The 12,308-nt window shown below is 49.7% G+C and overlaps 1 protein-coding gene and 1 long non-coding RNA gene across 2 annotated transcripts in view; both read left to right on the forward strand.

Annotated features, from left to right (window-relative positions):
• Nucleotides 1–12,308, forward strand: part of LOC147571479 (pleckstrin homology domain-containing family M member 1-like) — a 29,267-nt gene that overhangs the window by 5,663 nt on the left and 11,296 nt on the right. The window contains exon 3 of the mRNA XM_086696360.1: nt 2,026–2,437. Coding sequence (XP_086552486.1) covers nt 2,026–2,437 — 412 coding nt within the window. The remainder of the gene's footprint in view (nt 1–2,025; nt 2,438–12,308) is intronic.
• Nucleotides 7,791–10,779, forward strand: LOC147571480 (uncharacterized). The gene is made up of 3 exons (XR_015247372.1): nt 7,791–8,339; nt 8,526–9,370; nt 10,598–10,779. It is a non-coding gene; the product is annotated as an uncharacterized LOC147571480 (long non-coding RNA).

Raw genomic sequence — 12,308 nt, forward strand, 5'->3', positions numbered from 1 at the left:
ACATTTGTTCTATTCCTACTTTTTGGCTACTGTGAATAATATTGCTGTGAACACTCGTGTACAGGTTTTTGTGCAGACATTGTCTTTTCATTCTCTTGGGTATATACCCATGAGTTGAATTGCTGACTCATATGGTAACTCTATGTTTAACTTTTAAGGAACTACCAAACTGTTCTCCACAGAGGCTGCACCACTTCACATTTCCGCCAGCAGCGTGTAGGAGTTCCATTTTCTCTACACCTTTGCCAACACTTGTTATTCTCTGTCTTTTTAATTTTTAAAAAATTTTTAATGTTTCTTATTTTAGAGAGAGACAGAGAGAGAGAGAGAGACAGAGCATGAGTTGGGGAGAGGCAGAAAGAGAGGGAGACACAGAATCTGAAGCAGTCTCCAGGCTCCAAGCTGTCGGCACAGAGCCCGACACAGGGCTCGAACCCACGAACCGTGAGATCATGACCTGAGCCGAAGTCGGATGCTTAACTGATTGAACCACCCAGGTGCCCCTCTCTCTTTTTTATTATAGGCATCTTGGTAGGCATAAAGTAGTATCTTATTACGGTTTTGATTTGTATTTCACTCCCGTCTAATGATATCGAGCATCTTTTCATGTACTTTCCATTTGTATACCTTTAGAGAAGTGTCTCTGTAAACCTTTGCCCATTTTTCAGTCAGATTATTTGTTCTAATATTATTGAATTGTAAGAGCTCTCTATATTCTGGATACTAGACCCTTATCAGATATGTGATAATCCTTGGATATAAGATATGCAGATTTTTTTCCTGTTCTATGGGTTATCTTTTTACTTTCTTGATAGTATCCTTTTGAAGCCCAAAAGCTTTTAGTGTTGATAAAGTCCAGCGTACCTATTTTTTATTGTTTACTTATTTGTTGGCTGTCATATAAGAAACCATTGCCTGATCCAAAGATGTATACCTGTTTCCTTCTAAGAGTTTTATAGTTTTAGCTCTTACTTTTAGGTCTTTGATCCATTTTGAGTTCATTGTTTATATGGTATGAGGTAGGGGTCCAACTTTCTTCTTTTGCATGGGACTGTTCGCTTATCCCAGCACCATTTGTTGAAAAGACTATTCTTTCCCCACTGAAATGTCTTGGGCTGCAGATCAGTTGCCCATAAATGTATGGGTTGTTCACCAATGTTTGACTAGCATGTCTTGAAATGTTGTTTGGGGTTATGATGTAGATAAGAGCACACAGCTCAGCCAGAAGACATTAAGGTAGAAACTTGAGTTCTAAAATCCTTATGGAAATGAGCCCACATTAAGGGGAGTTTGGCACGTCTTCTGACCCAGTGTAAACCATTAGGGCAGATATGGGCAATCTCTTGGGCCCCGGGTAGCTTTGTTGTTGTAGGAATCTGTATTCACCCGTGACATACTCTATTGGTTCATAAACAAAGGAGGAGACAGCAAATAGTTCTAGTTCAGAAACAGAATGTGGATTCTCAGAAGCCTCAGGAGAAGGGGAGCAGCCACTAGCCAGTGCACATTTTAGAAGGCCCAGAGTAGTTTTCATGTGCGTGCGTGTGTGTGTGTGTGTATGTAAAGACAGTAACACTGGCTCCCTGTAGTCCCTGAAGCACCACTGAAGGGCAGGAAGAGGCAGTACCATTGGAAGAGTGAGCAGGTGCACACCCCATGTATACTTGCGTGCACACTCCTGCACCCCGTGTACACTGATCTCCGGCAGCAGGTCCTGGGAACAGGAGGCATCTGGGACCCCACATACGGCCCAGCTCTGGTGGACCAGCGCTTGCACCGGAGATCCCGGGCCCCGCAGTTCCCTTGGCCGCCCACTCTACCTCAGTCCCAGCTGGGGAGAAACTTTGTGAGGCGTGTCAGAGGAAGGCTTGTGTGTAAGCAGAGGAGCACGGTGGGTGGATGACGAGGATGTTTTGTTTTGGAAATCCCCAGACAGCAGTTTTGCCTTCTTACCGCCGTCCCAATAGCCTTGGGCATTCTAGCTGACAGCTTGTCACACAGGTTTCTCTGTTTAAAAACTTCCAGGGTATTGTCGGAATTCAGCAAAGCCCAGGTAAACTCTGTGCCAACCAATGGACTGAGCGGACTGAGTGGAGAAATGGAGATTCCCACGGGGCGGGCCTCACTCCCCCTCCCCGGCCTGGAGGCCAGCATCCCTTTTGATGTGCCCGCAGAGCCCCTCCCGCCCCAAGCATCCTCTGGGACTCAAGATGGGGACCGCAAGCAGGAGCCGCCTCCCCAGGCACCTGGCACCCTGGGCTTGCTGCAGTTGGGCACTGCCAAAGCTGTCCCCTCGGTGAGCATTTTAGACCAGAGGCCTTCCAGTCCCGTGGGAGAGGCGGCGGCCAGAGCATTCAGCCCGGGGAGCGGCCAGCAGAAGTCTGTGGAGGATGACGGAGCTGCACGGAGCCTTGGGGTGTCCTCACCCACCAGCCCGGTGAGTGATACAAGCTTTTCGGGGAGAGGTCTTGGGGAAATGTCTCAGAGCTGGTGCAGGGTCTCCCCAGCTAGCCACCCCGAGTGGTCTCTGCCTTGTCTCCATTAGCCCCTCATATCTGTCACGGCGGACGTGAGCCAGGCACGGTGCCAGTCCCTTCCCATGGGTCTCTCTTGTCCTCTCACATTGACCCCGTAGAGAAGATAATTCTCATCTGATCATAGACCCTGCGCATAACCACTGCCACTTATCAGCTCAAGGCCTCGGGCGAGGCCCTTTGCCTCACTGAGCCTTGGTTTCCTCCTCAGCTCTTGTTATTATTAAATTCAGATTTGCTAAAATACCAGACTTTGAGAATACTCATCTTGCAATATGAGCCAGGTTAGAACTGCACCATCCCCTATGGTAACCACTAGCCACACGTGGCTGTTGAATGAGCGTGTAAAATGTGGTTAGCTCAAACTGAGATAAGCTCTGTGAAATAAACACTGGATCTTGAAGGCTTCGTCTGAAAAAAAAAGAAGGTGAAATACTCAATCATTTATCGATTATGTGTTACAATGAAAATATGTTTGATGTTGGGTTAAATATAAAAGTTAATTACACGTGTTTCTTTTTACATTTTTTTTTTAATTTTTTTTCAACACTTACTTATTTTTGGGACAGAGAGAGACAGAGCATGAACGGGGGAGGGGCAGAGAGAGAGGGAGACACAGAATCGGAAACAGGCTCCAGGCTCTGAGCCATCAGCCCAGAGCCCGACGCGGGGCTCGAACTCCCGGACCGCGAGATCGTGACCTGGCTGAAGTCGGACACCTAACTGACTGCGCCACCCAGGCGCCCCTCTTTTTACATTTTAAAAACGTGGCTAGTAAAACATTTAAAATGATACATGTGGCTGGAATTCTGTTTCTGTTGGGCAGTGCAGCTCTAGAATGGGCCGGTCTCCTTTGTTGATAACCCCGAGGGAAGCCAGCCCTGGGAATCTCCTGCACAGAGCCATGGGTCAGAGGCTTGAGAACCATCGGCCCAGTGAAGCGGTTGTCAAAGCTGTGGACCTGAGCTCTTTGCCATTTCACATTTGTCCTTTAGGATGAATAGCCAGGGTAGGAAGTTGTATGCACGTGTGCATGCAGACATACAGAACCCCAGGTTTATCCCAGCTGTTGTCTGGGGTCACGTTAGGATATAGTCTTGCTTTTTCAGCTCCATCCGTGCATATCTCTCATCCGGTAGCTTCCAGATCCTGTAACTCAGGATGGGGCCAAGGCCGTGAAATAGATTAGGACACGCGCTCGCGCGCGCGCGCACACACACACACACACACACACACACTTTTAAATAGCTTTATTGAGATATAACTCATATACCATACAATTCACCTAATTAAAGTGTATAATTCCATTTTTTTTCGTATATTCACAAGGTTGTGCAGCCATCACTACAATCGAATTTGAAAATATTTTCATCCCCCATAAAAGAAATCCCTTGGGATGCCTGGGTGGCTCAGTCGTTTGAGGGTCTGACTTCAGCTCAGGTCATGATCTGTGGTTCACAAGTTCGAGCCCCATGTCGGGCTCTGTGCTGACAGCTCAGAGCCTGGAGCATGCTTCAGACTCCCTCTCTCTCTGCTCCTCCCCTGCTGATGCTCTGTCTCTATCTCTCTCTCAAAAAATAAACAAAAACATTTAGAAAGAAAAGAAAAGAAATCCCTTACCATTAGCAGTGACGTCCCATCCTCCTCCTCCCGCCTCACTCCCCTCATCCCCTGGCAACTACTTATTTCCTTTGTCTATAGATTTGCTATTCTGGACATTTCACAGAAATGGAATCCTGTAATATGCAGCCTTTGGTGACTGGCTTCTTCCAATTAACATACTGTTTTCAGGATTCATCGTTGTTGGAGCCTGATCTGTGCTTCAGGGAGTAATAATTCATTGTAGATTCCTTTGTATGAACCCGTCACATTTTATTTTGTCCTTCATCAGTGGATAGACTTTTGTTTTTTTCCCCCCATTTTTTTGGCTAATATAAATAACACAGCCATGAACATTCATGTACAAGTTTTTGTGTGGGTATATTTTTGATTGTCTTGGATGTATACCCAGCAGCAAAATCTCTGGGTCACATGGTAACTCTATATTTAACCTTCTGAGGAACTACCAAACTGTTTTCCTAAGCAGCGGCCCCATTTTATATTCCCACCAGCAATGTATTCCATCCTCACCAACAGTTCTTACTGTCTTTTTAAAAATTGTCATTATAGCTAGCAGGCGGCAGGAGCAGTATCTACTTACGGTTTTGATTTGCGTTTCTTTAATGACTAATGATGTCAAGCATCATCTTGTTTGTGTGACTTTTGGCCATTTGTAGATCTACGTTGGAGGAATGTCTATTCAGAACCTTGGCCCATTTTTATTTTATTTTGTTTATTTTTCACTTATTTATTTTGTGGGAGTGCGGGCATGAGTAGGGGAGGGGCAGAGAGAGAAGGAGAGAGAGTCCCAAGCAGGCTCCTTGCCGCTAGCACAGAGCCCGATGCAGGGCTTGAACTCACGAAACGTGAGGTCACAACCTGAGCCAAAACCAAGAGTCAGATGCTGAACCCACTGAGCTACCCAGGTACCCCTTGGCCCATTTTAAAATGGGATTATTTGTCTTTTTATTATTGAATTATAATAGTTCTTTATATATTCTGGGTTGTATACCCTTATTAAATACATAATTAGCAACTGTTTCCTCCCATCCTGTGAGTTGTCGTTTCACTTTCTTGGTGGTAACATTTACAGCATAAACGTTTTCAATGTTGATAGAGTCCAGTCTACCTATTTTTTTCTTTCGCCATTTGTGCTTTTGGTGTCCCGTGTATACCCGTTTCCTAGCCCAAGGTCACAAAGATTGATGCGTTCTTCTAAAAATTTTATAGTTTTAGCTCTTACATTGAGATCTATGATCCATTTTGAGTTGACTTTTGTATATGGTATAAGGACGAGGCCCAGCTCGATTCTTTTGCATATTGATGTACAGTGGTACCAGCACCATTTGTTCAAAAGACTATTATTTCCGGGCGCCTGGGTGGCTCAGTCGGTTAAGCGTCCGACTTCAGCTCAGGTCGTGATCTGTGGTTCGTGAGTTCGAGCCCCGCGTCGGGCTCTGTGCTGACGGCTCAGAGCCTGGAGCCTGCTTCCGATTCTTGTGTCTCCCTTTCTGTCTGCCCCTCCCCTGCGCGCGCTCTCTCTCTCTCTCTCAAAAATAAAGATTTTTAAAAATTTACCAGAAAAAAAGACTATTATTTCCCCCTTTAGAACGTTTTCGAGGAATGCTGTAAAGTGATCTTTAGTACACATCTCAGTGAGTACTTATATACGATGTACCCTCTATGGCCACCCTCCAGATGGAAACATAGAACACTTCCAGCCCACCAGAAGGCTCTCTCATGCCTTGTCCCATTGTTCCCCTCTAAAGGAAGCCTCTATTCTGACTTCTAGCACCGTAGATTAATTTCTCCTATTGTTCGACTTCATTCGTATGGAAGGAACTGTACAATGCATACTCTTTTGCTTCTTTCACTGAGCATTATGTCTGTGTGGTTCACCTGTGCATATAGCATGAGGCTATAGTTTGTTCTTTTCCATTGTTCTGTAGCATTCCATTGTAAGAGTATATCACAGTGCATCTATCCATTCTCCTGCTAACAGACATTTGGGTTGTTTCCAGGTTTGGGCTATTATGATGAAAGCTGATGTGAACGTTCTTACATTTGTATTTCTGTGAACCCCTCTGCACTCTTTTCTGGGGGTTTATATCTAGGAGCGGAATCGCCCAGTCATTGGGAAGGCGTATGTTTACCTTTAGTGCATACTGCCAAGCAGTTTTCTAACAGTGCTTGCATTGACTTGTACTCACATTGGCAATATGTGAGCATTTTCATTGCTCTTTATCCTAGCCAGTGGGTCATCAGTCTTTTTCATTTCGGCCACTCTAATAGGTGTGCAGTGGGACCTCACTGTGGTTTTAATTTGCATTTCCCTGATGACTAACGATCTTGATACCTTTTCGTTTGCTTATTGGCTGTTGGAAGTCTCTAAGTCATTGCTTCATTCTTAAATTGAGTTGTGTGTATTTCCTGATTCATTGGTAGAGGCTCTTTACATATTATGGATATGTCTTTTATTAGAGAAAAAAATATGTCGCATATACATATAGCAAACGTTTCTTCAAGTCTATGGCTTGCCTGTTTTTTTAACGTTTATTTATTTATTTTGAGAGAGAGTGTGTACGCTCATGCGCGTGCAGAAAAAGAGGGAGAGAGGAATGCCTGGGTGGCTCAGTCGGCTAAGCTCAGGTCATGATCTCGCGGTTCACGAGTTCAAGCCGTGCGCCGGGCTCTGTGCTGACAGCTTGGAGCCTGGAGCCTGCTTTGGATTCTGTGTCTCCATCTCTCTCTCTCTGCCCCTTGCCCACTTGCACTCTGTCTCTGTCTCTCTCTCAAAAATAAATAAACATTAAAAAAACAAAAGAAAAAGAGAGGGAAAGAGAGAGAATCCCAAGCAGTCTCCACACTGTCAGTGCAAAGCCTGACTTGGGGCTTGAACTCACAAACTGTGAGATCATGACCTGAGCCGAAATCAAGAGTTGGATGCTTAACTGATTGAGCCACCCAGGTGCCCCTATGGCTTGTGTTTTAAATCTCTTAATGGTATTTTTCGTGGAGCAGAAATTCTTGGTTTTAATGCTCTTCAATTTATTGGCCTCTCTGTTTGTGGTTTACGTATTTTGTGTCTATTTTTAAGATCTCTACCCAAAGCTGTGAAGACCCCTGTATTTTCATCTAGAAGCTTTGTTGTTTTACCTTTTGCAATTAGATTTATGATCCACTTGGGACTGAGTTTTGTGTATGGTGTGAGGTAAGAGTCAAAAGTCACGTTTTGTCCATACAGATATCGGACCGACTAGCACCACTGACTGAATGTGACTGTATAAGCCATGTAGCTGTATAAGTGAGGTCACAGTCTCCATTTTTTACTATCCTGAAGAGTCTTCAGGGCCCAGAATGTCAGAGGACTCTGAAGGTTTTGAGCCGACAACTGTCAACACCCTGAAGGGTAAAGAAGAACGACTCCACAGCCCCTGGCTTGAGCTGGAAGCAGGGGGCTACCCCTAGGGTCTGGGGCTGCGCGCCCTAGTAGGATGCCACAGAGTGGCGTTGACCAAGCTGAGTTCACTCCCGTCCAAGACCTGACTCGTGTTGTGTCTCAGCTCCGACATCCTGTCTTGCCAGGGTCCCAGAGCTGATGGGACAGGGCAGCTTAACTTGTCACCCAAGCTCCTCGGCTCACCGGGCGTTGCTCCTCTGGCCTCCGGCAGCTTCTGCCACCGCAGGCTCCTTTCAGCCCCAGGCGTTTCCATTTGCCATTCCATCTGCCCGGACCCTTTCCCAGCTCGCCCCTTTTCCTCACCCTTGTCTCCGCCTTCCCCCAGCACCCTGTCCCAAAAGCACCGTCCCCAGTGACTCCCTTTCCCATTTGCCTGCTTCACTTGATTTCCTGCCTCTGGACTCGAATATCGGCTCCGTGATACGGAAGAGCATGTCTGTTCCCTTCTGTAAGGTCAGCTCTGCACACCGTACCTGGGTGAGTGCAGGCGTAATTAACGGCTCTCGAACTCTCAGAGACTCTCGAGATGCCAGCTTGGGAGTTTACGCTGAGAAGTAGGCCGCCAAGTGCATGGGCTGGGCTGGTGGGTCTGACCAGGGCGGGCTCCGCCTCCCCGCAGGCCTCAGGGGACTCAGGTGGCTGAGAGCCCACAGGACCCACTCATCCCTCCCCTAAGTAGATAGTCGCTGGGCACTCCCGTGCAGCCCACCTGGTGGACCCCCGGCTCCACCCCGCGTGTCACCCCTGTGAGTCTCATTTTCCTGTGCTTCTGTCACTTAGTCACTGCCATTTATTTGACACTTTGGTGGCGTGGGGTGGGGGTGGGGGGGTGAGTAGAGGGTTCTGACTGTCAAGTCGTATAACCATGAGAGCCATTCAGTCTTTCTTTAAAAAAGAAACAAAAACCATTATTTTAAATTCATTCACCACAGAGGCCCTGCTCTGGGCCAAGCACCATACTTGGTACGGTGATGGAACAGGACGGACAAGGGCCCTGCTCCTTGGGGACAGACACTGGATCAGGCAAGTCATTACCCACATCATAATTACACTGGTGACAAGTGCCAGGAAGGAAAGGGGCCGGGAGTGGGGGAGCTAAGGGGACTTCTATTTGTGGACTCCGGGGGGCTGTGAACGGATTTCTCAGTTGCACTCCAGAGGACAGTCTGGATTCTAAGACTTCACCCAGTGAAAGTGGCATTCCTCTGTCTCGGGCCCCTCGTGGCAGGTGCTGCCATGGCTTTGACCCGTGGTCTGTGGCGGTTTCCTCCACCGTTAGAGCGGCAGGGAACTGGCCAGATGTGGGGGCTTGAATGAGCAGAAGGTAGGAAGGTAGGTGGTAGGAAGGGGGAGGGGGAACAGTGGGGTGCTCCCCCCACACTCCGCTTGGTGACCGGGGGCCCTGGCTGGGGCACAGCTACAGAGCTCCGTCCAGGCCTGTGTGCAGTAGCTCCAAGGACCCAGTGTTCCCACTGGTTTTGTCTGTTGTCTAAGAGAACAAAAGATGTTTCCTGGAGTATCATTTCCTGGGGGCTGACCTGTGGCCGCTGGACCGAGTCTGAACACTTCCCGATCGTCTCCCTCACCTCCTTGGAGAGAGGAGCCCTCACCAGTGAACTTCTATCACCTCACAATTCACATTTGTCTCCTTCCTTCCAGTCCCCTTGCCCCAGCCTTGTTATTTTATGCCAAAGACGTTTGATACTCAAGAATTATTCCCTCACCTGTGATAACTCTGTGCCAGGCAGAAAGAAGAGTGGCCATTGCATACAGCTTGGTAGGTGCTGGGTGGGGTGGGCAAAGAATGCCGTGGGAGCCCCGAGGAGTCCCTGACCCAGCTAGGCAGCGGGAGGAGTGTAGGCTGGGAAATAGTCAGGAAAGCTTCCCAGAGGAGGTGATGGACGGCCCCTGAGCTGAGTCTTAAGGAATAGTGAGCTGGGAGGCCGCAGGACTTCCCAGGTGTGTGTGCCAGGCTCTGTGGGGCTCCTGCCCATTTTCCTCGGGGAGCTCCCCTGGGTCTCTATGGCCCAGGCAGGCTTTGTTCAGAATCTTGTGTTGCAAATGCTTCCCAAGTAGCCACCCTGATTGACACATTGTCCTGTCACTGACTGAAGGAAGCACCTGCTAATTCCGAGGGTTTTCAGAGGGAGCCCTGGAGCCCAGCCCTGAGGCCCCGATACTCCCGACTCAGAGTTCTCCACTCTTGGCTTAAGGTGCCAGAAAGCATCTGAATGGATTAAACTGTGCAAACCAATCCCTCTAGGGCAGCCCAAGCCTTACTCCCCTTCCGCGTCTACGGGAGCAGAGAGGGCAGTCTCATTTAGGGGGTGGAAATAGCAACTTCAGGGTGAGGCTGGTGACACTTAACAAAATAGCTGGGCTGGACCCACCTCTCGTGTGAGTCACTTCCTCTGTGTAGACAGCCACTTAGGGCAGTCCAGCCAGCTTTCTTCTTGACTCTGCTCATCCATGCTTAGGCACAGAAAGGCAGGGAGTGCTTGAAATGGGGGAGGGGGGAAGCTAAAATCCCTTCCCACAATTCTGTGACCCCAGACCCACCCCACTTCTCCCACTGGTGAGCAGCTTCAGTCTCAGCAACAGAAGGGGTCCTGGGTCCTGCTCACCCATGCCTCCCTCATCTCAAACCCTATAAGCAGGGCTGACAAACTGTAGTCGCTGGGCACTAGTGACTGGTGCTGGGATGATGGGATGTCCACCTGCGACAAAATAAAGGTAGACCCCTTCCTCACACCATACACAAGAATTAACTCAAAATCAGTTGGAGACTTAGGGGAGCCTGGGTGGGGTGGCTCAGTCGGTGAAGCCTCCGACTTCGGTTCAGATCATGGTTCGTGAATTCGAGCCCCACGTCGGGCTCTGTGCTGACGGCTTAGAGCCCGGAGCCTGCTTCCGATTCTGTGTCTCCCTCTCTCTCTCTGCCCCCCCCCCCCCCCCCGCTGTCTCTCTCAAAAATAAATAAACATTAAAAAATTTTTTTTAATAGGCAAAGAATTCGAATAGACATTTCTCCAAAGAAGATCTACTGGTGTCCACTGAGCACGTGAAAAGATGCTCGGTGTCATTGTCCTTAGACACTGGGGAAATTGCAAACCCAAACCACAAGACGGTACTTCACACACGTGAGGATGGCTATAATCAAACAGATAATAAAAACGTTGGAAAGGATGTGGAGAAATTGGAATCCCCATATGTGGTGGGAATGTAAAATGGTGTAGTCACTTAGGGAAAGAGTTTGGAAATTCCTCAGAAAGTTAGACATAGTTACCGAATGGCCCATCAGTTGCACTCATAGACATGTACCCAACGGAACGGAAAACATAGGTCCACACAGAAATGGTTACGTGGAGACAGAGACAAACCAAACAGGGCCTTTTGGTGAGGCAGGCCTTCTCCTGAGGACGCCCAGGGACTGGAGAAGAGGGGAGGGCCATGGTCAAGTTGGTCAGCTCCGTGAGGCCGAGGCCCGGAACCGAGACGTGGAGGCGTGCGTGCGGCAGCTGCAGGAGCGGATGGAGCTGCTGCAGGCCGGGGGAGACGCAGCTGTCACGGGGGTCCCCAGTCCCCGGGCCACGGATGCACCTTCCCATATGGCCCCCCGGCCGTGGCTCTGGGCCAAGGCCCGCTGGTGGGGCCAGGCCCCATGCACCGCCGCCACCTGCTGCTCCCTGCCAGCCTGACCTATCGGAGGCGCGTTCCCTGCTCCTGTTCGCCGTTGCTCTGGCTGCTGCCGCCGCCTTGGGCTGCACAGGGTTGGTGGCCTGCGCCCACCATCTCGCCCCGGTCTGGCGCCACCCGGGAGCCGCCTTCGCCCCCTGAACCCTAGGACCCCAAGCTGGAGGGTTGGGTGACCTGAGCACGGCGCAGAAGCCATTCCTACCGCCTCCCCGTTCACACCGCCTCCCAGCGTGGGTCTCCGGCTGAGCTCCAGCCCTGCGATCCGGGCCCGCCCCCTGGCGGCCGGGGAGGGAGGAGCAGGGGGCTCCATGGAGGCTTGCAACCAGGAATGCTGCAGTTGCTGCTGGGGAGAATGGCAGACCAACCACCTACTAACTCCGGCCTGGCTGAGGCCCCGCCGTGGATGGGCAAACTGCGATCTAGAGGAGACAGCAGGGCCAGGGCTCGGCCATCAGTTTTTCACCCTCCACGCGCCCCCCGCCTATCGGCTCGCAGACCACAAATCCCTGTGCATGAGGCCCTACTATCCCGGGAATGTTCTCTTCCCGCGGCGAACGTCTAGTGCGAGCCCCGCCCGCCTTCTCGAGAACCTTTTGCTTTCGCCAGCCCCGCTTTTTCGGGGACTCGCGCGCCCTCCTCACGTATGTAGCTCTGGGGGCCACAGCAGGCTCCGCCCGCCTCGGCAGTTTGGGTATTTATTGACCTGTCCTCCGACCCGCCAAGTTCCAGGACCCCAGCACCCTAATCCACGTTTTGGATGCACTGAGACCCCGACATTCCTCAGTATTTATTGTCTCTCCACACCTGGGACCCCACCCCCGATCCTCGCGAATAAAAGGCCCTCCAGTCTGCCCAACAAAAAAAAAAAAAAAAGAAAGAAAAAAAAAGAAATGGTTACGTGAATGTTCGTGGCAGCATTATTCATAATTGCCCCAAAGCAGAGACAACCCAGATGCCCATCAGCTGATGAACGGACAGACCAAATGTGCTACATCCATACCTTGGAATACTAGTTAGTA

Source organism: Puma concolor, unplaced genomic scaffold, assembly GCF_028749965.1.
Source record: "Puma concolor isolate L17-30 unplaced genomic scaffold, mPumCon1.1.hap2 unalloc_scaffold_26, whole genome shotgun sequence".
Taxonomy (NCBI): Eukaryota; Metazoa; Chordata; class Mammalia; order Carnivora; family Felidae; genus Puma; species Puma concolor.